At 37.9% G+C, this 26,119-nt stretch overlaps 2 protein-coding genes across 6 annotated transcripts in view; one reads left to right on the top strand and one right to left on the bottom strand.

Annotated features, from left to right (window-relative positions):
• SKP2 (S-phase kinase-associated protein 2, E3 ubiquitin protein ligase) overlaps nucleotides 1-14,023 on the top strand; it is a 36,069-nt gene extending 22,046 nt beyond the window's left edge. For both annotated transcript variants that reach the window (XM_005694793.3, XM_013972845.2), the window contains exons 8-10: nucleotides 5,734-5,785; nucleotides 5,959-6,066; nucleotides 12,709-14,023. In XM_005694793.3, coding sequence (XP_005694850.2) covers nucleotides 5,734-5,785; nucleotides 5,959-6,066; nucleotides 12,709-12,922 — 374 coding nt within the window. In that variant the 3' untranslated portion in view covers nucleotides 12,923-14,023. The remainder of the gene's footprint in view (nucleotides 1-5,733; nucleotides 5,786-5,958; nucleotides 6,067-12,708) is intronic.
• NADK2 (NAD kinase 2, mitochondrial) overlaps nucleotides 19,626-26,119 on the bottom strand; it is a 46,107-nt gene continuing 39,613 nt past the window's right edge. For all 4 annotated transcript variants that reach the window (XM_018065673.1, XM_018065674.1, XM_013972830.2 and 1 more), the window contains 2 exons: nucleotides 24,699-24,822; nucleotides 19,626-21,709 (listed from right to left, as the gene is read on the bottom strand). In XM_018065673.1, the coding sequence (XP_017921162.1) occupies nucleotides 21,571-21,709; nucleotides 24,699-24,822 (263 nt within the window). In that variant the 3' untranslated portion in view covers nucleotides 19,626-21,570. The remainder of the gene's footprint in view (nucleotides 21,710-24,698; nucleotides 24,823-26,119) is intronic.

Here is a 26,119-nt window from a genome sequence, read left to right as displayed (position 1 = left end):
AAGGGTGGTGTGTGACAGTTAAAGTCTTTAAAAGCCTGAACTTTCAGTTATGTGTGCTTTGTTTTATTTGTCTAATATTGACAGAATCTTGATTTGCAAAGGTAAGTACCAACGGCAAAGGTTTTCTTTATTATTGAAGTGTAGTTGTTGTGCAGTAATATATGTTACAGGTGTAGAAGAGTGATTTACAATTTTTAAAGGTTATATGCCACTTAGAGTTGTTATAAAATATTGGCTGTATTCCTCGTGTTGTACAATCCTTGTAGCTTATTTTATGCTTAGTAGTTTGTATCTGTTAATCACCTTCCCCTTTATTGCCTTAATCCCTCTCCTGTTCCTTCTCCCCACTGGTAACCACTAGTTTGTCCTCTGTATCTGTGAATCTGCTTCTTTATTGTTATATCCATTAGTTTGCCTACAATGCAGGATTCCTGGGTCGGGAAGATCCCCTAGAGAAGGGAATGGCACCCTACTCCAGTATTCTTGCCTGGAGAATCCCATGAACAGAGGAGCCTGGAAGGCTACAGCCCATGGGGTCGCAAGAGTCGGACACAACTTAGCAACTAAACCAACACCATGCATTAGTGTGTTGTAGTTTTTAGAGTCCCTGTATAAGCGATATCATATAGTCATTGTTTTTGTCTTTTTTTTTTAATATTTATTTTTATTTACTTATTTGGCTGTGCCAGGTCTTAGTTGGCAAGCATGCAAGATCTTTAGTTGCAGTGTGCTAACTCTTAACTTGTGGCATGTGGGATCTAGTTCCCTAACCAGGGATCAAACCCAGGCCACCTGCATTGGGAGCATGGAGTCATAGACACTGGACCACCAGGGAAGTCCCCTGACTTATTTCACTTAGCATTTTAACAGCTTGCCCTCATGATCTCAGGCGGCCTATACAAAGCCTCCTCAAGCCAGTGCACACCTCAGCCCTAACCTCATGTCTAGATGGTGGTATGAGCCCCTCTGAGTATAAGTGTTTTTCTTATCATTTTTAACATACTCTAAAAGATTTGAGCCAAATATTTGCAGAATGTATCTTCTTAAAATCTAAGCAGTATTTGAAAATCACTCCTTCAGGACATGACCTGTCCTCTGTGAGTCACATATCCGAGGCTGTAGAAGATAGGAGCAGATTCTCCTAAGTGCTCAGGGGTTGGAATCCTCTGCAGGTGCTTGAACCCAGATAACAAAAGTGAAGGCTTTCTTTAGAGATCTGCAAAAGCATCAGTAGTGTTTTTCCTAACCACTCCCCTCCACACACAGTATTTCTAGTCTGCATTTTTTCCCCTTTAAACACAATTTTAAATCTGTTTGGGAGGGAGGTTCAAGAGGAAGGGGACATGTGTACGCCTATGGCTGATTCATGTTGATGTAGGGCAGAAATCAATACAATACTGTAAATTAGTTATCCTCCAATTAAAAATAAAAATTCAAAAATATCTAGTTATAGTATTACATAGTCATTCTCAAATGTGCCTAAAACATGTAAAAACACAAAAATCAATAATCCTACTAACATTTTGCTAGTCTTTTTTCCTATTAAAAAGTGGCTTTTTTAAAAAAAATGGGACATAGGGTATGGAGTACTTTATACTATGGTTTTATTTCAAGTAACTCCATTTCAGTAGCTACACCACACAGCATTTTCAGTGGCTATGTGATATTCCATCAGATATATTTGGAATAATGTATTGATTCATTCATAACTTACTCAGTTGATCTCCTCCTAACGAATGTTTAGAGTCTTTACAGTTTCTCCCTTTATAAGCAACTGTCTTATGGACAGAAGTAAACTGTTGAGTGCATTTCTACGTGGAGTTGCCAAGCCAAGGATTAGGCTTCATTATCAAGCTTTGGATAGTTCTTGCCAAGTCGCCTTCCAAGGACTTTAAATTCCCACCAGGGAGCATCCTCTTTGCATTGAATCCCACCTGTGGTTCTTCCCTCTTCATCCCCAAGGGAAGACAGGGCCTTGTGTACATTTCCGCCCATACCTGAACTTCCCACTTCTTTATTCAGAGTTTTTCTGTAATGAACCAAGGTTCTGGGTATAAGGTCGAGAAACTCAGCTGTAGGCAAACTACTGTAAATTGTTTCCACGTTTGGCTTAAAACTCCTTTCTGTGTTCCTCTGAAAAAGAACAAATCACCTTTCTACTAAGTTTTGGCAGGAATGATAGGTGGTAAAATCCCACTTGCTGGACACATTCAGGGCGAGGATAGGACGCAAAGTAGGAGTTGAAGTGTTAGTTTCCTTAAGTATACAATGGGAATGCAAGAATTTTTAAATGGATATCTTTAACAATGGTACACGCTATTTCGCTGTGTAGAAGACAATACAGATTTTGTGTTTTACCTCCAAGACCAGTGGCAGACCATCTGGATTCAAGTACCCACTCTGTCACTCACTGGGTAGCTTTGAGCAGTTTGCTTAACCGTGCTCTTCCTCCATTTCTCAATAAAATGGAGATAATAGTAGTACCTTACCTCTTAGCATTAGAGTAAGCAATAAATGATGTAATGCGTGTACAAGGCATTTAATCATTCTCGGCCCATAGTGAGAGCTCAGTAATTGTTGGCTCCTGGTGTTTGTATTCCTCACCCGTCAGTACCTCTCTGTAGAACAGTGGATGCACATGGAATGAGGTTTGGAGGACCTAGCTTTGGGTCTTAGATTTACTTGGACTTCTCTAGTAAAAAAGGTCTCTCTTCTAAAATGACAAGTTAGATAGTTTCTAAGATCCTTTCTAACTCAAGTGAAATGAAGGAGACGGTGAAGAGGAATCTTGGCAGTCACTAGTGGTTCCTAACTCTACCCACCAAAGAAAGACGGGACTTAAACAAGGGCTGGAGACAGACTAACCAGTTTCATCCCCCAAGGTTTAATTCTTTCCCAGGTGGTGGCAAAGGCAGACTGTATCTGATTGTGGATTTTGTGATTGGCTAGTGAGATGATGAGTCGCTCAGAATTACGTTGTGCAGTTCTTCCTTTTTTAGTGACTTATGAGACAAATGTCTGTTGAGCCCCTATAATGCACAAAACCCAGTTCTAAACTTGGGACGTGTAGCCTTGAACAAAACAGAGAAAGTCATTCTTGTGAAGCTTCCATTCTGGTGGGGAATCCAGACAATCAACAAGGAACTAAATATGAAAGGAGGTGGAAACACAAGGAGGAAAAGTTTAAAGCAGGGTGCTTGGGTAGAGTGTAGCAGGAAGGGGGCTGTTTTCAGATGGAATGGCCAAAGAGAAGAGCTCCCTGAGGAAGTGAGATTTAACCACAGACCTGAAGGAGTGATATGTAGATAGGTAAGGAAAGAACATTCTAGAACCAAGGACCAGCAAGGGCCTTTGGAGGAAAGCCACGTATGCTACTTTATAATCAGAAAATGAATCAATAAATGTTATTTATTTTTTAAAATAGACACACTTTATTAATGTTTGAGATGATTTTTTTTCTTCTCAGTATGGAGGCCAGTGTGGGAGAGGGAGCGAGGAGCCCAGTGTTAGGAGATGAGATAGCCGGGGGCTTTCTTGGCCAAGGCAGAAGCTCTGTTTCCCTTGTTTTCCTGGGTAAGATGGGAAGCCACGAAGTATTTTGAACAGGAATGAAATGATCTGACTCACCTTTGAAAAGTCCCCTTGCGGAGCTGGGCCGGGGAAAGGCCACTGGAGACTTGGTGGTCACATTTGAGGAAGTAAGAAGTGATTGATTTCTGACGCATTTTGAAAGCTAACCCAACAGGACTGGGTAACAGATGGGGTGTGGGATGTGAGGAAACAGTTTGAGTAGGACTCCCAGGGTTTTGGCCCCAGCAGTCGATGAAGTTCACACTTACTAAGACGGGGAAGACTTTGGGGAAGGTGCAGATTGAGGGGAGAAATCAAGCATTTGGTTTTAGGCGTAAATGTGAGATGCTTATCGCATAGCCCAGTGAGTGTGTTGAGGAGGCAGTTGAAAATGCAAGTCTAGGATTCAAACAAGGGGATGCAGCTGGAGATGTAGCTGTGAGAAGGAAAAGAAGAACCCTCAAACATAAATAAAATTTGCCTATTTTTTTAAAGTAAATAACACTCACTGATGCGTTTTATGATTGCAAAGTATCACATGGAACTTTCTTCCAAATTCTGAAAAGGTATTTGTGATCCAACCACCCTTGGTAATTGCACTTAACATTTGGATGTATTTTCTTCCAGCCTTCCAACCCCTAACCCCCTTCCTTTCTATGTGTAAATCTGTGTGTAAATATATATGTTTGTGTGTTTAAATTGAGATTATCATGCATTATATATATTTTGTTTTCAGTATATAGTGTATCCTGAGTTATTTTTTCATTTCGTAAAATGTTATTAAATAGGTTTTTAATGGCTGTTATTAGCATTGTGTTCCATAGAATGGATGAAGGTTGACCTATTAAACTAATGAGGGAAGGGGGCTTTTATAACTGTCTACAATGAATATCTTAGTGCATGTATGCATGCATGCTGAGTTGCTTCATTCATGTCTGACTCTTTGCCACCTTATGGACTGTAGGGTCCTTGGGATTCTCCAGGCAAGAATACTGGGGTGGGTTGCTTTGCCCTCCTCCAGGGAATCTTCCAACCCAGGGATGTACTTGTGTGTCTTGTCTCCTGCCTTAGTAGGCAGGTTCTTTACCACTATGCCACCTGGGATCTCTGATTACTTTTCTAAAGTGGAATTACTGAGCCAAAGAGCAAAGTGTGTTATGCCCTGAAAACTTTTTTTATAAAGGAAGATCTGTTCACTCTCAAAAAGTGAGGTCTTCTGAAAGGCTGCATAAAATTAAATATGCACTTTTAGCATAGGGGTACCTGCTTTATGATATTTCATCAATTCTGGGCATTGTAATAGGATTTTTTTTCATGTGAAAGCACAAAAAATATATATTTTATTCTGCATTTGTTGCTCCATTTTTATTATGTCTATATTTTATGCAGTATCTTTATATTTTTTTACCCATGTTCTATTTTTTTATACTCTTAATAGACTATTTTTTATATTGTTAATATAATAAGAGCATTGACTCTATTGGAAACATTTATTCCCAGTTTTCTGATACCACTTTATTTCTGCTTGTATTGTTTTGTTTTAACATGGTAGAGTTTTTAAAGATTTATGTAGTAAATTATCACTGTCTCCTTTTTGGTTTTTTTTTTTTAATGCTTAGAAACTCCTTACTGATCCCAAGATCCAATGAATAATATTCATTTTTGCATTTGGAAGTTTTTAATAACATGTGGAATTAATTTGGATATTTTATTTGAGTTGAAGTAAATTTTCTCTCTAGTTGTAGTAGCCATATTATTTTTTAATAATCTATGATGGTCCTCCGCTGGTTTGGAGTGCTACTTTTTGATATTTGTTTATATAGTGTGCTATTTGATTTTGCTTTTTGCTATTGTGAACAGGACTTTCCCCCACTATTTCCATCCAGCTATTGCTGGCACATAGATAAGCTATGGAGTTTCTTATCCAGTCATTTTACACAAGTAGTTCTCTTACTATTTCTAGTAGTTTTTCAGATGATTTCTTGTTTTTCCTGGGTAGAAAGTCTTACATGGCAAGATGATAATTTTTTTTTTCTAATAGTGAATGACTCTAATTGCACTACTCTGAATATCCAGCACAGTGTGATATATATGGACAGCAAGTATCCTTGTGTGATTCCTCATTTGACAGTGACCATCTTTATATTTTTTTTTTTTCGCTAGATGTCTCTACCTTAGTTGGAAGATGTCCCAATCTTGTCCACCTAGACTTAAGGTATGTTTTTATTCATTTTAAAACAAAATAAATTTTAATGAAAATTCATGACTTTTATTGAATGAGGAAAGAATCTTAATATGTTGAATTGAAGGAACTGAATGATAAGCTGTTCCTATCTTCATCTGGGATTGATGGATAGATTTTTAATTTTTTCTTCTGTTCTGTTATAGCGATAGTGTCATGCTGAAAAATGACTGCTTTCCAGAATTTTACCAACTCAGCTACCTCCAACACCTATCACTCAGTCGGTGCTATGACATAATACCTGAAACTTTACTGTGAGTACTCTTGTTTCTTAAAATGAGCAGAGAGCAGGGGCCAAAAGAGATGTCACTTGGTGTTAAAATCCGTTATTATTAACAGCAGATGTGTAAAGCTTAAACATCAAATTAATGTATCACAAACTAGTTAGGAAGGACTAACAAATTGAAGGACCAAGGCAAAGTGTTTTGCTTAAAACGTCTGGTAAAGTTGAGTTGATTGAGGTAGTTTACTAAACATTAATTTGGCTGTGAACCAGTCTAAATATTAGAATACTGTTCTAGTTCTTGCAGAGAACTTACAAAAGCAGGAGAAGACAGCCTTTAGTTCCAGGAAGCTCAGAGTATAAGGGGAGGAGGCAGATCGTGTGTATATGTGTTTCTGAAATTTTTCAGATCAACTAGTTAAGTCCAAAAACCTTCATCTGAGCTTAGAGGGAAAGTTCTATAGTCTCTTAGTGGTGTCTGTCCCAGATGGCCAAGGAATGGGGAAAAATAAAAATATTTAAGTAGTAAATATTGTAAGAGTGATGTTCTCTATGAGAAGGAAGGAGATTAAGATCCTGAAGAGTGAAGAAACTTACCCAAAGCTGAATAGTGAGTTACTGACTGAACTGGCTGTACGTCCCAGGTCTCCTGGACACAGGCAGAATAGTCTATATCTAATCTGGTAGCTCTTTTAGGGATTGATTTTGTACTGTTCAGCAGCTTCCGCAAAATCAAATGCTAACAAAAGAGGAATCGGATCCATCTTGCTTTTAAGAAGTACCGTACCCAAGTCATCCTGGGAATATCATCTCTTTAGCTTTAAGAAGTTCTCCTATATTTCAAAGGGCTGCAGAGTTCTTCCTCATGTCAAATATACGTGTATAGCAATTTTATTAAAAACCACAAGAAGTTAGTATCTTGCATTTGGCCTGGTGTCCTTCCTCATCCCCTAAATGAGGCTGCTGACCTTGTTTAAGCTCACTATCCACATGAAGGTAATCAAGCTGATTCCTACCAAAGAAAGGTGGTGAATTTGAGCACAGAATTTATGTAGTCCTCAAATTAGTTTGGGTCTTGTAAGTTAGTTTCAAGTATTAATGAATACAGAAAACAAACTTATGGGTGCCAGGGGTAAGGGATAGTTAGGGACTTTGGGAAGGTCATGTACACACTACTATATTTAAAATGGATAACCAACAAAGACCTTTTGTATAGCACAGGGATCTCTGCTCAGTGTTATGTGCCAGGCTGGATGGCAGGAGTGTTTGGGGTAGAATGGCTACATGTATATGTGTGGCTAAGTCCCTTTGCTGTTCACCTGAAACTTATACCACAGTATTGTTAATCAGCTATACCTCAATACAAAATTAAAAGTTTAAAGTTTGGAACAAAAAAGAATTAATGAATATAGCAGCAGCCAGGACATGGAAGTGACTTAAATGTCCATCAGCAGATGAATGGATAAAGATGTGATACATATATACAATGGAATATTACCCAGCCATAAAAAAGAATTTGAAATAGTGCCATTTGCAACAACATGGATGGACATAGAGATTATCATACTAAGTAAATCAGAGAAAGACAAATATCATATCACATGTATGTAGAATCTAAAAAAGTAATACAACTCAACTTATCTGCAGAATAGGAACAGACTCACAGACATTGAAAACAAGCTTATGGCCATCAAAGGGGAAAGGGTGGAGGGAGAGGGATAAATCAGGGGTTTGAGATATACACTACAGATAATACACTACATATATAAAATAGATCAACAACAAGGACTTAACTATAGCATGGGGAACTGTATTCAGTTTCTTATAATAACCTGTAATGGAAAAGAATCTGAAAATGAAATATGTATGTGTGTATATATATATATGTACATATACATGTATATATAGCTGAATTAGTTTGCTGTACACCAAAAACTAACACAACATTAAAAATCAACTATGTTGCAATTTAAAGAAAAAGAATTAAAAAGAATGAATAGATCAGACACTTCAGCTATATAGAGTTAACTCATAGAATTAGGGAATCCAGTAATGAACATCTTTAATAAAGCACTGTAATTAATCCTTAAGGCTCAGGGTCTCAGCTGGTGTCTCATTTGGAAAAGCACTGCCTAGAAGGGATGCCAGTATTTAGTTGCAGGGCTCTCAGATGTTGGGGCCTAAATTCATATACATGCAACTCTTACTAAAATCTCCTGCCACTTGAATTTTCTAGCATGCAGAACTCCTAGGAGCCTAGAGTGTCTAACCCGAAAAGGTTTCTGTGTTAACAGTTGTTCCCCACCCTTGCCATTTGAGCTTTAGCTGCATTGTCTGTGCAGCTCCCTTGGGAGTACACTGATCTTTCTTCTCTGCTTCTTTTTCTCAAGAGAATCTATTTATGTGTCTTACTTTTGTTCTTTCTCTCCAAAGAGTAAAAAGTTAAGCAGGAAATACCTATTCACTTGAGCAGAGGCTAAGGGGAGGCTGTGAGCCTTCATATTTTTATATTTATATCCAGTGGGATGATAATCCTTGCAGTCATCTGCAGGCAGTGTGACTTGACGGGTCAGAGCATGGGTCTAAAATCACAGACCTAGGTGCGAACCCTGACTGCACTGTAACCAATTTGTCTAAATATTATCTTGAAATAAGGGAAGCAGAGGTATCAGTTTAGTAACAAGTCAGACCATCAGAATAAGTGAGAACAGACAGAAGAAAGATGCTATCCTTGAACCTTAAGGTAAAAGAGTATGTGTCTTAAGACATAAAGTGAACGATACACTGGTTTACCTTGTGAATTCATTAAGATGAGTTGGTGGTACCCTATCCTTAAACATTTCTCCAGGTAAAATGTATATGAAATGCATAGTAAGAATTCTGGGATCTTCAACGATAGTTTCCAGAAAGCTATTTATGCTAAAAAATTTTCATTTCTTATCTCAGAAGTGGGAACATAAAATTTGAGTGTCTTTCTTTTGTACTGATAATGCTTTGAAATACTTGGGAAACTAGCTATTTTATCCTCAGGACACACCCTCCTTGTATTTATTCCCTTCCTTATTAATTGGTCTCATTTCTCTTGTATTTCTCACTAATGGAAAAAACTGAAGCTGGAGGTGGTAATCTGAGATTAAGAGAAACTAAAGAAATAATAATACTTGCAGGAGAATTTTAAGTTGAGGAATTTAAGGTTTTATAAGGAGAATAAGATTGCTGGGAGAAATATCAACAATAGATAAGCAGATGATACCTCCGTAATGGCAGAAAGTGAAGAGGAACAGAAGAGCCTCCAGTGAGGGTGGAAGAGGAGAGTGTAAAAGAGGAGAGTGGCTTAAAACTCAACAACATTCAAAAGATCACGGCATCCATCACTTCATGGCAAATAGACGGGGAAACAATGAAAACAGTGACAGATTTTATTTTCTTGGGCCCCAAAATCACTGCAGATGGTAACTGCAGCCATGAAATTAAAAGACGCTTGCTCCTTAGAAGAAAAGCTATGACAAACCTAGACAGAGTATTAAAAAGCAGAGACATCACTTTGCCAACAAAGGTCCGTCTAGTCAAAGCTATGGTTTTTCCAGTAGTCATGTATGAATAAGAGAGTTGGACCATAAAGAAAGCTGAGTGCTGAAGTATTGATGCTTTTGAACTGTGGTGCTGAAGAAGACTCTTGAGAGTCCTTTGGACAGCAAGGAGATCAAACCAGTCCATCCTAAAGGAAATCGACCCTGAATATTGGAAGGACTTATGCCGAAGCTGAAACTCCAATACTTTGGTCACCTGGTGCGAAGGGTCAACTCACTGGAAAAGACTCTGATGCTGGGAAGGATTGGGGGAGGAGGAAAAAGGGGTGAAAGAGAACGAGATGGTTGGATGGTATCACCTGACTCAGTGGACATGAGTTTGAGCAGACTCTGGGAGACAGTGAAGGAAGGGAAGCCTGGCGTGCTTCCAGGCTCATGGGGTCTCAAAGAGTGGAACACGGCTTAGCGACTGAACAGTGGACAACAAAGGAGTGAACCTGGTGACACAGTTTATAGATACCTTTTGTTTACTAAAGCTAGAGACACTCAAGACATCAGTCATTTTATACTGAAATTAGAGGTAATGGCTCTCAGACTGTTCATTTCTATTTACTCTCCTTTCGTTTGCTTTTCAGTCTCCTTCATTGAAGTTTTCAAAGAGATACTTGGGGACGATCTCTGCTGTGTTGTAGGTGATACACATACAAGAGGCTTGTTTTTGGGGGGTGTGGGGGGGTCTCTTTAAAATCTTAAAGACTTCCTGGTTTTATTGGCCTGGGAATGATCATTCATCCACCATCTCATCATACTCCGCTCACTCCTTTCTCACGTGTAACCCCTGAGTGTCTTCCACGTATCTAGTATAATTTCCTTCCTCACCAAGGCTCTTACAAAGTGCTGTTGCAAGAACATTTCCTCTTCTGTTGTCTGCCATCCCTCTCCACTCCCACCTCTGCTGCTGCTGCTAAGTCGCTTCAGTCGTGTCCGACTCTGTGTGACCCCATAGACGGAAGCCCACCAGGCTCCCCCGACCCTGGGATTCTCCAGGCAACAACACTGGAGTGGGTTGCCATTTCCTTCTCCGGTGTATGAAAGTGAAAAACGAAAGTGAAGTCTCTCAGTCATGTCCGACTCTTCACGACCCCGTGGACTGCAGTCTTCCAGGCTCCTTCATCCATGGGATTTTCCAGGCAAGAGTACTGGAGTGGGGTGCCATTGCCTTCTCCGTACTCCCCCCTCTAGTTTCTTTTAAATACTCTCCACTGCGGAATGTCTTACAACTAGGCTAATCTAGAGATCCCAGAATCTGGATTCTCATGGATATTACAAAGTTCTCATATGCTGCTGCTGCTAACTGCTGCAAAGTCGCTTCAGTCGTGTCCGACTCGGTGTGACCCCATAGACAGCAGCCCACCAGGCTCCCCCGTCCCTGGGATTCTCCAGGCAAGAACACTGGAATGGGTTGCCATTGCCTTCTCCAGTGCATAAAAGTGAAAGTGAAGTCACTCAGTCGTGTCCGACTAGTAGCGACCCCATGGACTGCAGCCCACCAGGCTTCTCCATCCATGGGATTTTCCAGGCAAGAGTACTGGAGTGGGGTGCCATTGCTCAGATTTTATATAAGAGAAATTTAAGATTGGGCCAGATTGCTATCATCTTCAGTGATGGTAAGCATAAGCACCTGTGTATGCTGACTTCTCCTTATACTCTTATTTCCATTTCAGAGATTAGTTTACTTTATGAACAATAGCAGTTTGTTCTTGCTGATTTTCTTTTACATCCAGATCTGACTGCCCCCTTAGGAACACCAAGCATGTTTATTTCATTTGGTTAGTACTTTGATTTTCTAAATTACCTTTCCTCTTGTATTCAACCAGTATATATTAACATCTGTGGTGTTTAAAACTCTCCTAAATGTAGAATAAATACACTTTGATGAGGAGTGGGAAAAGTGGGAGCAGGATTAGCATGGAAAGTCTTAAGGCCAAAAGATGGTTTGAGTTCTGTAATCATGAGTGAGGCATCAACAATTTCAAACAGGGGAAGGACTTAATCTGAGCTAGGCTTTATGAGGATGTCCTTGGTCATTGGTATATACACTAAGCTGAAAGGAGGAAAGATTAGAGGCAAGCTGACAATTACTATAAGGAAGGTTTAAGTAATTATTGGCAGTATGAAAATATAAAGGATGCTTCTTATTCTAGGGAATTGATTTTCTCATTGATCTGCCGTGGGATTTTGTTGAAACTCCAAAATAAACATTCCCTTTCCTGAGACTTTGGACTATATGTCCCAACCTGGAGTAAATATAGATCAGAGAGATGAATATCTAACCCTGTAGACCTAGGTTAAGAAAAAAGAATCATTACCAAAGCATATTTGCTTTGGGAAAACAGGCTTTTTGTGGACCAAAATTTCACTGTTGACATAGTTAGGTTTCACTTAATGTGAAATACCTAGGAAAATGACTGGCTTCCATGTGACAGAAAGAAAAAAAGGTAATATGTAGAGAAGTAAAATGTTTATTGTGTCTATCTGCACCTGACACACGACCTTAAAATAGTATCATGAAGTCACTGTTAGGCTTCATCATATGTAATGGACTTGTTGACTATTAACCATTACTTGGAAGTTACTGGCTCTGCTCACATCTCCTTTCAAGAGGGCAAGCCTCGTTCAAATAAAGATCAAGTCATATCCTTAAGTTGCAGGTAACCTTTCGTGACTCCAGCTTATGCCACAGTAAAATTTACTTTTCCCATCACTAGCTTGCTGGCTTCCCCTCCCAACACAGTGACATTTTTTCAGTGTAAACCAAGAGTTGTTGGGGAAGGGGGTGGAATATAAACCAGGAATAGAGAAAGAAAGAAGATATGTTTGGATTTTAAATAAACCTAGGAGTTTTTCGGTTATTAGAAATTCAATGAAATGCACTTGTGTGTTTCCTAAGGCCATATGGCCCGAGCTGTGGCCTGTGCTTTGTGGTTTGATTCACCTTTGCTATTCCCTCAAATCATTGATTGCAAATTATGTCTTCAGTTTGTTTTGTATAAAATACAGTGTGTAAAAATTGGATCATGTAACTCTAGTGGCACAGTTACCACAGATACTGCTACTCTGAAAATCTCTCTCTTCCTTTCCAGTGAACTTGGAGAAATTCCCACATTGAAAACACTACAGGTCTTTGGAATCGTACCAGACGGTACCCTTCAACTGTTAAAGGAAGCCCTCCCTCATCTGCAGATTAATTGCTCCCATTTCACCACCATCGCCAGGCCGACCATTGGCAACAAGAAGAACCAAGAGATATGGGGCATCAAATGCCGGCTGTCACTGGAGAAGCCCAGTTGTCTATGAAGCCTCTATTGCAAGGTGGTGTCTCCTCTTTTCTTTGAACAGGGAAAGTAAGCAGGAAGCCCAGTTGTGGAGAGCTCAGCTATTTTTATTCTTGGTTTTCTGTTGCATTCCTTCTACAAGTATATTCGAGAACCATTGAAGACAGAAAACTACGAAGTGTTTGTTGCTTTTCAGAAATGACTATGAAAGCTTTTATCAGCTATACCTTTAAGAGCCTCAGTTCTACGCTTTTTGAAATTTTAGGGAGAGTGAGCCTATAATTTCAAGATACCTTAAATAGCAAAATTTGAACCATGTCTTCCAAGTGCCATTCTTCATAAATCTATTTAGAATCAAGCTTAAAAATCACCACCAGCAAATCATTTTCATAGCCTATATGGCAACTGAACATTCTTCTATTTAATTTTTCAGCACTGCTTTATTATAAGACATAGGTTGCAAAAAATAATAAGCTATTTGTATTGTAAGCTGAAAAGAATGAGAATCATAGAGTAGATCTGCAGCAATCTTCTGAGGATGGCAAGAAAAACAGACATTTCAACTGCACCTTTAGATTCACAATCTGGATGATGGAAACAAATAGCCCCAGGTCATTCACCTTAAAACCTAAGAAACAGTCGGCCAACCAGAGGTGCAGAATTGGTATAGAATTTAAAGGCTCAAGAGACAGTTTTCTATGACAGTTAACCTGGGGTATCCTCTAATGCACATTAATGAGGTCTCCTTTATGTACAGTTGGGAAGGTCCCCTGGAGGAGGAAATGGCAACCCACTCCAGTATTTTTGCCTAGAGAATCCCATGGACAGAGGAGCCTGGCGGGCTACAGTCCATGGGGTCGCAAAAAGTTGGACACGACTGAGCGACTAATATTTTATTTCCTTTATGTACTGTGTTTGCAGCGTTCTGGATTAGCTGAGGAAATTGAATTGTGGACTTCTGACTTTATGATCAAATTATGTTGACGTGGGTTCTTTAGCTTTTAAAATGACTCACTTTGTTTTAGAGAGGTAGGAACCAGTCACTTCTTTGATTCTTGAAATGTTGGATGGAATCCTGAACCGCAGATGCCTGCGTTTTCCTTTTCGCTAAGGTTCTCAAAGTTATTTTTACTCTGGAATCAAGTATTTTAAATTGTCTTTTTTTATTTTATTATTTTAATGGCCTCCCACAATGATTGTTTCTAGCAACTTGTTTTATAAAGTTCTGGACCTGGAGTTCCCTAAGAACTGCATGTTCCTTTCAATTAGGAATATACCCTAGAAGAAGGTGTATGTTCCGTGCAGTTTCAGAGCAATAAGCACAGCTGGCACATGCATAAAAGTTAAGACTTGGGTGCTGAACCTTTTGATAGCATAGTGGTTTTTTTTTTTAATGATACATAGAAGCAAAAGGACTAAATTCTACTTAAAAAAAAAACATAAAACATTAACTTCTTGTTTAAATCGATGACCTTCCCATATATTCAAAATGGAGCAAAAAACCCAAACTCATCATTTCTATTAACATTGCTTTTTTTAAAAATCAGATCTCTGAAATGTTAGAAACAATGTATGAAGTGCCCTTATCTGCTCAAACCTAAGGAAGAACATTTTTATTAAGTAGTGTTACACGGGAAATGATTAGGTTTCAATTTTGTAGTAGTTTAAAAGTGCTACATACTACTTGAAATTATTGTTTACAGATTAGTGACACAGGCTGGGAGGGAGGATCCGGTTGGCCTCTGATTTCCGGATGCCCTCACACACACAGTACTTCCAAACTCAAGTCCAGCCATAAGCTATTTTGCTAACACGTCAGAGTAATCTGTATTTTTGTATGTGATTTCTACTTTTATAGATTTGTTTTAAAATAAAACACATTTTTATAAAAATGAATACTTCAGCTAAGTTGTATTCCTTTTTTCTTTCTCTTTTTCTTAAGCACTCTGGTTAAAACAAGCATCAGGTATGGCGTGAGATTTCTCTCAGCCCTCTGAATGTGTGTGTGCTAAGTCATGTCCTACTCTTGCAACCCCATGGACTGTAGCCCACCAGGTTCCTCTGTCCTTGGGATTTCCCAGGTAAAAATATTGGAGAGGGCTGCCATTTCCTTCTGCAGGAGATCTTCCTGACCCAGGGATCAAACCTGTATCTCCTATATTGCAGGCAGATTCTTTATCACAGAGCCACCAGGGAAGCCCCAACCCTCTAACAAGGCACTTTAAAACAAGCCGTAACATGGTCCCTTTTGCCCCATCTACTTCATGTGTTGTCAAATTAAAATGTTTATAATTCTTTGTATGGTTAAAGTGCTTCTTAAAGTATTAACATACTTTATAAGACATTTGAGATTAAGTGATAAGTACCATCAATAAAGTATCAAGTACTATCAATAAAAATCAGCTGGTAGCACTTTTTAAATACAGACTTGATCAGCTTATCCTGTGCATTTTATTCTCATTAGCAGATCATTTGAATAGTTTACCCTATATCCAGAGATCTAGGAATTAACTCCTTTTGAACACATTCAAATAGTAGAATGGTGATTCTTCCTGAATATTACCCAGTTTTTTGCTTCCTTTTTACTATCAATACCATGCTTCCATTTTTGTTATCAAAAATGTCAAATGCAAAAGGTAAAGATGATGAATTTCATTTTCTGCTTTCAAAGGTCATTAACTCATGACCAATCTCATTTCACCTATCTCCCATCCCATGGACATCACATGCTCACAAGATCATTTTTGAGGCAAAACCGAGACCCATGACTTCATGAATAGTTCGGTATCTACCTCTGGAAGATCTTCTGATTTAATTCTAAAACATTAAATATCAAGATGATGTTGAAAGTTCCCTAGCTATCTAAAAAAGTTTTCTTACATAGATTTGTTTTGCTCAGGCTCCAAACACGGATTATACTTTGCATTTGGTTGACATTTTCTTCAGTCTCTTAATCTTAGTGTTCCTCTTCTTTATTATCCTTACCATTTACGTATGGAAGAAACTAGGTTGCTTGTCCAGTGTTCCCCATTCTGGATTTTACTGATGTGATCCATCCCTGGAATAATGTTTAACAGGTTTATGTGTCCCCTGTTTCCATAAACTGGTAGTTAGATCTAGCAGCGAAAAGGTCCTAACCAAGAGTGAGTTTGCCACCCAAGAGACACTGGTAACATCTGAAAACTGCTTTGGTTGTCACAAGTGGAGAGGAGCTACCGGCCTCCAGCAGGGACATACCAAGGATGCCGCTAACCATCCCACAATAGCTAGCACAGCTCCCCACAATAAAGAATCATCTGATCCAAAACCTCAGTGCCAGTGTTGAGAGACCCTCATCTATAGGCTTAGTTTGTCAAGGTTTTTTTGAACATCATAGCAAGGGGACAGGATAGACGGTATTACTGTCTTCCTTCAAGAGGCACACACCATATGCCTTTCATTCTTTCTACGAATCAAGATTGCCAGAAGAAATATCTGTAACCTCAGTTATGCAGATGATATCACTAATGGCAGAAAATGAAGAACTAAAGAACATCTTGAGTGTGAAAGAAGAGAGTGAAAAGGCTGACTTAAAACTCAACATTCAGAAAACTTAAGATCATGGCATCTGTTCCCATCACTTCATGGCAAATAGAAGGGGAAAAAGAAGCAGTGACAGATTTTATTTTCTTGGGCTTCAGAATGACTGCAGATGGTAACTGCAGCCATAAAATTAAAAGATGCTTCCTCTTTGGAAGGAAAACTATGACAAACCTAGACAGCATATTCAAAAGAAGACATCACTTTGCTAACAAAGATCTATATAGTCAAAGCTATGGATTTTCCAGTAGTCATTATGGACTTGAGAGTTGGACTATAAAGAAGGCTGAGCATTGAAGAACTGATGCTTTCAAACTGTGGTGTTGGAGAAGACTCGAGAATCCCTTTGGACAGCAAGGAGATCAAACCAGTCAATCCTAAAGGAAATAAGCCCTGAATATTCATTGGACGGACTGATGCTGAAGCTCCAATACTTTGGCCATCTAATGCAAAGAGCTGACTCATTGTAAAAGACCCTGATGCTGGGAAAGACTGAAGGCAAAAGAAGAGGGAAGCAGAGGATGAGATGGCTAGATAGCATCACTGACTCAATGGACATGAGTTTGAGCAAACTCCGGGAGACAGTGAAGGACAGGGAAGCCTGGTGTGTTGTAGTCCATGGGGTCGCAAGGAAGTCAGACACAACCTGAGACTGAACAACAATGTTAACAGTCTGTGTGTGGCTCTTGATTCCTCTTCTGTACCCTAGCTGCAAGTTCCCAAGATTATTAGGCAAACTCTAGCCAAATGCAAAATATTTATTTCTGGATAAAGTGACTGTGTCCCTTCTATCATGGTGAACTTAACTACAGTCCAACATTGACTAATGATCTACAATGTAGAGGACAGCGCAAGGTCTAGAACATGAGGAAAGGGACTAAATGGTCTAGGAAAACTGGAAACACCTTTCCACTGGATAACCTAACCTCGGAACAAATAGAAGGCAACCTTCTCTCTCGTAACCTCTCCTCTCTCCTCTCCCCATCCCCACCTGGCCAAAGGTCCCAGAAAGTCAAAAAGCTCTCTCCACCAAGACGCTAACTCCTTACACAGGCTGAAACCCTAAAACCTAAACTCTATGGATTTGTCTTACTCTAGTGTTTGAGTTACTTTTTAGTGAATCTAAATATCAAGATACTGATATTTTGGTATTCCTTAAACCAAATATCAAAGTATCTACCTTGTACATTTGAGCAGTAAAATCACTATATTTAAGGTCTTCAGATGGCAGGGGCTGTGACTGATGAGAGACTAGAAGGCAGACTTTTTTCCATAGACACATTTTAAAATTAACAGGCACACTGGAATTGATCATATCCCAACCATTACCATGATTTCATGTTGTGTTTTAAACAAAACCTGGTCATTTACATTGGCTTTTAAAACGTCTTTTTACTCAAAACTATTAATTTACTACTCAGGATAGTAACTGTAAGCTAACTTGCAGTGGTACTGCAGTAAGAACCAGAAAATAAAGGGGTTAAGACTTTCAGTTCAGTCAATCAGTCATGTCTGACTCTTTGCGACCCCATGAATTGTAGCACTCCAAGCCTCCGGGTCCATCACCAACTCCCGAAGTTCACTCAGACTCACATCCATTGAGTCGATGATGCCATCCAGCCATCTCATCCTCTGTCATCCCCTTCTCCTCCTGCCCCCAATCCCTCCCAGCATCAGAGTCTTTTTCAATGAGTCAACTCTTCGCATGAGGTGGCCAAAGTACTGGAGTTTCAGCTTTAGCATCATTCCTTCCAAAAGACTTTGGTGATATTTTAATCCAAAACTGCATGGTAAGTGGATAATCCACAACAACACATTTTAAAGACTAATGGAAATACTTCAAAGATGAATAGAATGCTTTTGTGACAAATCATTTATCATGAAATGATGCTTTGAAGGAAAGCTCTGAAGCAGGAGGAAACAGCTATGTAACAAAGCTTAGTTACCAAAGGTATTTTAAATAGATTTTCTTGTGAAAGTCACTCAGTCGTATCTGACTGCTTGTGCTCCTGTGGACTATACAGTCCATGGAACTCTCCAGGCCAGAATATTGGAGTGGGTAGCCATTCCCTTCTCCAGGGGATCTTCCCAACCCAGGGATTGAACCCAGGTCTCCCACATTGCAGGTGGATTCTTTACCATCTGAGCCACCAGGGAAGCCACTTGTGAAAGCAAAGAACTAGTCTAGTATGATGACAACGTAACAAATCATTCAAGCTCTCTTCAATCATTTAAAGAGAATAGGTGTAGGGAGAAAAATAAAAGTTGCAGTTGGGGAAAACACTTTAAAAGAATGGTTGAAAAAAAAAAATTTCAAATACTGTCCTAGTTACTGCAACTGTCAATACATCACCCCCCGACATACACAGACTTCCTAACTGTTTCAGCATGTAAAACCATCATTTATTATAATAGGTTTCTTCTCTAGCTATGCAAGTTTTCAAGTATTCATTGTACAAATCAGAACACATAATCCCTACTCCCTGTGAACTCACAATCTTCTGGTATAAAAAGGTGTGTATTGTTCAGATAGAGCTCTTCAAAGTCTTTTCAGGATCCCAAGTTTTGAATTTTTTTTAACCACTGATGATTATTAAAAATGGGAGAACAAAATTAGTTATAATCCATGCCTTTGCTAGCCTATAAAATATTCAAATTAACACTTAAAACATCCTTTTCCACTTTTTCCTTTTAGCTCCTCATTTAGCCAGTAACTTTCTAAAAAACCTTTCATAAAATAAAGCCTGTGACACTTAAAAAATATTTTTTATACATTTCTTCATGTAGAAAACTTATATATAAGCCTTCTTATTGATTTATACCCTAATCCCTCATGGTTTCTTTAATGTTAAGGAATAAGCTTCATTTAAAATAATTCTAGTTCAGCAGTTCATGTAATATGATTTTGATTTACTGGGTCGGTCCATGAATATAAATACATATGGAACATCAAAAACATTAACTCAAAAATATCTGAAGAATCTACATTTACCAGGAAGCACTGTGTCACATGTTAGCAGTGAATGAAGTCAGCAGGAAAAGAGTAATAGATACTGTAGAAAAAAGACATGAAATATAATATTCTGGGGCAATCTGGTTTTCAAACAATGACCCATAAGAGCTGAAGAAATAAATGAACTAAAAAAGAAAAGATAATGGTTTACTTTTATTCACATGTTGCCATTAAAAGGAACTCATTCATAAAAACATTTTTGCTATTCTAACAACCTTTACCTCTCATCATCTCTTACAAATAAATCCCACAACAGGTCAGAAATGTTAGAGGTTATATCACCAACGGAACACATTAAGTAGTTTTTAAACCTCTAAAATATGGCTTATAAACAATTTTACATAGCAGGTTACCTATTAATATGTTACATATTAAACAGATCTATGTACCATTTTGGACAATCAGATTTCCTTGATATTAAAGATGGAGTTGGTATTTTTATCAAAAAGGTATTTTAAATCTGTTAGGGAGTTTCTATAGTGTGGAATTTCACTTCTTTATAAAGTGGTATCTTAAGTATATCATTATTAAATCAAATCAGAAACTACATCCATCTCTGGGAAAACACCAATTTTTATTGTATGCATCATGTAAACTCCTTGCGAGTAGTATCTATGCAGTTACTCTCAACTAAGAAAAACAAATTCTTGTTCTGGATATACATCAAAACCTAAGGTTATCTTTGTATAATAATATTACTTTAAAAATCTGACAAGAACATGATAAATGTTGCCAAACCTAAGAGCACTCGGTTTGATTACACATCCTAGTTTTCCCAGAATCTACTGAGCTCACCAGATTCAGTTCTATCAGGATAGTGGCTGTTCAGATCACCAGTGTACATCCAGCGCCTGACACAGTACATGGCAGAGTCGGTGTTCAGTAAATATTTCAGTGATTGAAGACAAATTTTTAACAGCAAGTGGAAAAAAAATACAACTTTGAATAATTGGAATAAGAATACCAATTGTCTCATGATGCAGCAACAGGAACTTTTTGTGATAATTCTAGGATTATTTATAAGTAAATTGGGCATTAGGTAAAGAAACTGTCATAATGGGAAAAAAAGAAAAGCCACAACATTTTATCCTCCAAACCTAATGTGTAAAACTTGGAATATGAGCTAGGTGAAAACTACCATGATAATAAGTAAGGCAATTACAAAACTAAAATGTTTTGCATATTTATTAAACAATCCATTTTCTTTCTGACAATACTCCTAACGCTAGCTGAAAATCTGTATAGGTTTTACCAAACTCATAATAGAGTGTGCCTCATCAGTTCATCCTTTTAGTCTTTAAATCCATGTTAGAGAGTTTTAAATATGGAAGAACTTTATCAGCCTCAAATCATTAAAAAAAATTACCAAAGACCTAAAATAATTATTGTCTAATTAATACATTTGTAATAGTGCCATGATTTTGTCCATGTATATTTCACCCAGCATTGTCAAAATTAACCTGATAGTCAATTAAATGAAAACATCTATAAATAATTTCAAAAATGATTGAACTTTTTAAATCAATAGTCATAACAATATTATTGTGTTCTGAAATTAGAAAACTCTTGGCAGATATATAAAAACACATTTACCTATTTCAATTAGGTCAATATCAGGATTTATCAAAATTCTCCATCAAAGTTTTTAAAAAAATCTTGATCTTTACGTACTATAAAAAAATACTAATCAAATGAGATGTGTTTGGTCTGACCAATTCCACAAAGTGAGGAGGAAAAGGGAAAAAAAAAAAAACTTGTACAGTTAAATTTCAAATCCTAAACATTAAATCTTTTATTTGAGCCTACCTCTCTAAATTTATAAAGATACCAGCACTCTTGGAAACCAATTGTAAGCAGTATCAAAATTTCACTGTTTTGAATTCTAATCAGTTTAGTCCTCCATTTTCTTACATAGTGAACATCTTTTCCATCAGAATCCATCAGAAGAATAATGCAAATCTCACTTTCTTGGTCACCTTTCGGCCCAAGGCCAACCAAAAACTAGCTTTATGACTGGTAGGCTGTTTTCTGCAGTAAAACTTTCTCTGGCAATCAAAATTGTCATCTGAGGCAATCCTTCACTGCTCTAGAAGCACAGTTCGAAGCTCGTCTTCTTTCTCGATCAACATTGAAGCAATGGCTCCGTCATTAAACTCAAAGGAAGTTCCTCCATCCACAACCATGCATGCATCCCAACACCGAGAACGCACACACACCCTAGGCAGAGAGAGACATCTTGTTAAATATCAACACTTTTCTTAAACTGCAGTTTCTTTAAAACACTGTTTTTAATCTAAACTGGCAGGTAGATCATTTGGCCTTGATTTTAAAAATCAAGTTGCCCTGCCCTTAGTTATGAGAGAATTAGTGACTATGTCAATATGAGTACATTACCCCAAAAAATCTCAAAATTGAAATGTTCGGGATAGCTCCATTTACCCAAACACTTAAAAGTGAACAAGTTCAGACTTGATGGAACTCATAGGAGCTTTTTGAACATTATTACAAGTATTTTAAGTATTGATCAAGAATGTAACTACTGTCATGTAAAATTTTTACTTATATACAACATACAGAAAAGGCACAAATTATCAGGGTACAGCTCAATGAGCACACTTGTGTAATCATCACCCAAATTAGGAACTGAATGTTACACTCAGTTCCCGGAAGTTCCCTCATTGCTCTTATCCCATCTCCGAGTCTCTACTCCCAGCCCCTCCTTCCCAAGCATATCCACTATCCTAATTTCAATCACATAGTAATACTAGCTTTTTCTATTCTTGAAGTTCTATATAAATGGAAGAATACAATGGATATGCCTATATCTGGCTTCTTTTGCTCAACAGTATGCTTCTGAAATCATCCATATTATCATATGTAGCAGCAGTGGGTTCATTTTCATTGCTGTCTGAAAACACCTGCACTGTACGAAAATACCAAAATTTAAGTATCTCTTATACTACTCATGGACATTAGGGTTTTGATCTATTGGGAACATTGCTACTATGAATATTCTTGAGTATGTCTTTTGGTACATACATATCTGTCAAGTGTATACTCTTCTGCTGGATATATATCTTGGAGCAGAATCACTGAGTCACTGCATGTCCTGTATTCAGGTTTGGTAGGTAACTGCCAAACAATTTTCCATATTATTCCTAACAGTATAAAAGTTTTATATAAAAATTTCTAGTTGCTCCACTTTTATATAAAAGTTTTAGTTGCTCCACCTTATCAACAACTGGTATTTTAGCTAGGCTGGTGAGTGTGTGTGGTATTGTATTTGTTCAATCACTCCATCATATCTGACTCTAAGCAACCCCATGAACTGCAGCATGCCAGGTTCCTCTGTCCTTCACTATCTCCTGGAGTTTGCCCAAACTCATGCCATTGAGTCTATGATGCCATTCAACCATCTCATTCTCTGTCGCCCCCTTCTCCTCCTGCCCTCAATCTATCCCAACATCAAAGTGTTTTCCAATGAGTCAGCTCTTCACATCAGGTGGCCAAAGTATTGGAGCTTCAACTTCAGCTTCAGTCCCTCCAATGAATAGTCAGGACTGATTTCCTTTAGGATTGACTGGTTTGATCTCCTTGCAGTCCAAGGGACTCTCAAGAGTCTTCTCCAGCACCACAATTCAAAAGCATCAATTTTTCGGCACTCAGCCTTTTTTAAGGTCCAACTCTCACATCCTTACATGACTATAGTATTATATGATATAGTTTTAATTTACATTTCTCAGATGAATAGGGTCAAGGATGTTTCTCCATACACTTATCAGCCATTTGGATATTCTCTTTTGCAAAATGCCTGTCCAAGACTTTCAGCCATTTTTCTAAGGGGTTGCCTGCCTTCTTTCTTACTGACTGGTAAGAATTTTTATAATATATTCTGGATATGAGTCCATTGTTGGACATAGATACTATTTCACTCTGTGGCTCGCCTCTTTATTTTCTTGATGGTGTCTTGATTAACAAAAGTCAATAACTCTAATTTAGTTCAACTTGTCAATCTGTTGCTAAGAAATATTTTCCAGCCAAAGTCATAAAGCTGTTCTCCTACTTATATGAGCAAACATTTAAATGAATCTTTCAGTCCTACCCAATCTGAGTACAGATTTGTTGATTAATCAAAATTAATTCTCAAATGATTAAGTGATTTTTAAATATGATCACTATCCGTTTTAGTGTCTTTCCTGGAAAAAATCAATTATGCATTTTCAAAAAAGTATATGCACACTGTTAAGAAGAATTTGTAACAACTATTCTGTGCTTGCCATGAGATAAAAAGTGAAAGTGAAAGTCGCTTAGTTGTGTCTGACTCTTTGTGACCCCAGGGACTGTAGCCTGCCAGGCTCCTTTGTCCATGGAATTATCCAGGCAAGAACGCTGGAGTAGGTAGCCATTCCCTTCTCCAAGGGGATCTTCCCAACCCAGGGATTGAACCCAGGTCTCCCACATTACAGGTGGATCCTTTTTCGTCTGAGCCACCAGGGAAGCCCAAGAATACTGGAATGGGTAGACTACCCCTTCTCCATGGAATCTTCCTGATCCAAGAATCAAACCGGGGTCTCCTTCATTGCAGAAGGATTCTCTACCAGCTGAAGTATCAGGGAAGCCCTAACTATAGTTAAGTTTTCTTATTAGTCTGGAAGACTGGGCAACCTTTACAAAAATTACAAACATTTTTGTATATTTTCTTCCCCTCAAAACAAAAAAATCTGTGGCAAATTTAATAGATGTGGGCATGGGTGGGAGATTCACTTGTAGGAAAAAGCTGAAAGAAATGAGTCCTTTATGTTGCTACACAATTTAGACTTTATATGAATGTATGTCCTGCTTTTATTCCATAGCATATGAAAAAAAAGTTGCTTTCCAGTCAGTTTCTTTTGAAGTTGACAATCTGATCTTACTGTGCCTTACTTAATAAAATAAAAACAAACAAGTACACATTACCAATTAAACAACCATGTCCTTTCCATTCAGTTAAATTTTAGTTTCTCTAAAATGAAACAGAACGTTTTAGAGAAAATATCACTTTAGCCAGGTTATTAGCGTGATACCACTTTAGCTCCACAGCGTCTACTTTTCCTGCATGATTAAGTCTGAAGGAGTGATTTAATGAAACAATACTTTCACAGCCAAATGTGCTTTGTAATTAATTACAAGGGAGGAAAACAGCTACAAGAAGACTGTGGAAGCTTACTTTGAGGTGAAACAACGCTGACGACTGCTTGAGAAAATTCTGTTTGCTATTGGTTCTCGAATACTGAAAAGTATTTTTGGTTCTTCTGGACTGTAGAGCAGTGATTCATTATATTCGTTTGTTACTATAAAGGAAAAAAAGCCAAATATTAGCATAGTCACTTCTGAGAAGTGCAAAATGAGAATGGATGCTATCCCCAATTTAAAGGCAGTTCTATTCCAAAAGTCTGTTTGGCAGCAAGTTTCTTTGAACTCAAGACAAACTCCATTAAAAAAAAATGCTTATAAACAAGGAGTATGTTCCCAGATTAGCCCACAGAAGCCTACATCACCCACAGGATAGCAGAAATAGGTACTTTGGTGGGGGAAGGGAGGACTGTAAAGTCAGTAAACAAAGAGAAACTAGTTTGAAGCACTCAAAAATGGAACTTGAGTTGATACAATCCCTTGCTAATAAGTTCCTTTCCAAAACATCATGCCAAAAGGTTCATGAGGTATTTCCACAAGCCTTTGGGATCTACTTTCTCCCTAACCAAGAGGCACACAGAGTTGGCATGCAGAGCACAAACTGGTTAAAGACAACTGTACAAAGAAACTGGGCTTGAAAAAAGCATTTAGTTGAACACCACACTAAAAGACATCACAAGACTATCAGATAATCTACCTTATATACCAAAATTTCATTTGAATTAAAGGAAGCGTCTGTAACAGTGACTGCACCATTGGCATTCACTATTGCTTCTGAGGATAAGTCAAATCTTCAAAGGAATAATATTCATTCAGTAAAGCAGTATGTTTATTAAAAGAAAAATCACTGTATTTTATATATACCCTTAAATTACATAAGTGATATAAATTTCAGTTGTTTTATATATACTGTTTTAAGTTAAATTATCTAATGAAGAATCAATTACTATAAATGCCTCACTTTCCTTCCTTCAGTACAGATTTAACACTAATTCCAACTCAAAGCCATGATTAAAATAGTATTTTAGGTCTCAAAATCAGAGAGGGAGAAAACAATCCATTTTAGAGAACTGAAAGGAACCACAGAGATTTAGTCCTGTTTACAAACCATTTTAAAGGCAAACCATTTCAACAAAGAAAGTCTTTTGGGAATCCAAAACACACAAATAAAATGAATTGACTCTGTTAATATACTTTACCATGTATTGCTACATCACTTTAAGGCAACCAATGTGAATCTGCTATGATAACTCTCAAATTCAAATGTTTACGGATGGCAACTGCAGCATAGGTAAGTAAAGGCAACTATAAACAAGTCTGGATTTTTGCTTTTTTTCCTAAAAATAATTTACCTTTAAATCTTAGGATACTCTTCAACTAAACAGAGACAACACTATTTAGCTTTAGTTTGAGGTCTATACTTTCAAAAATGATCCTGGTAGATAAATAGACTTT

The sequence above is a fragment of the Capra hircus genome, chromosome 20 (assembly GCF_001704415.2).
Source record: "Capra hircus breed San Clemente chromosome 20, ASM170441v1, whole genome shotgun sequence".
NCBI classification, from domain to species: domain Eukaryota; kingdom Metazoa; phylum Chordata; class Mammalia; order Artiodactyla; family Bovidae; genus Capra; species Capra hircus.
This window is presented reverse-complemented; position numbering and strand designations above follow the sequence as displayed.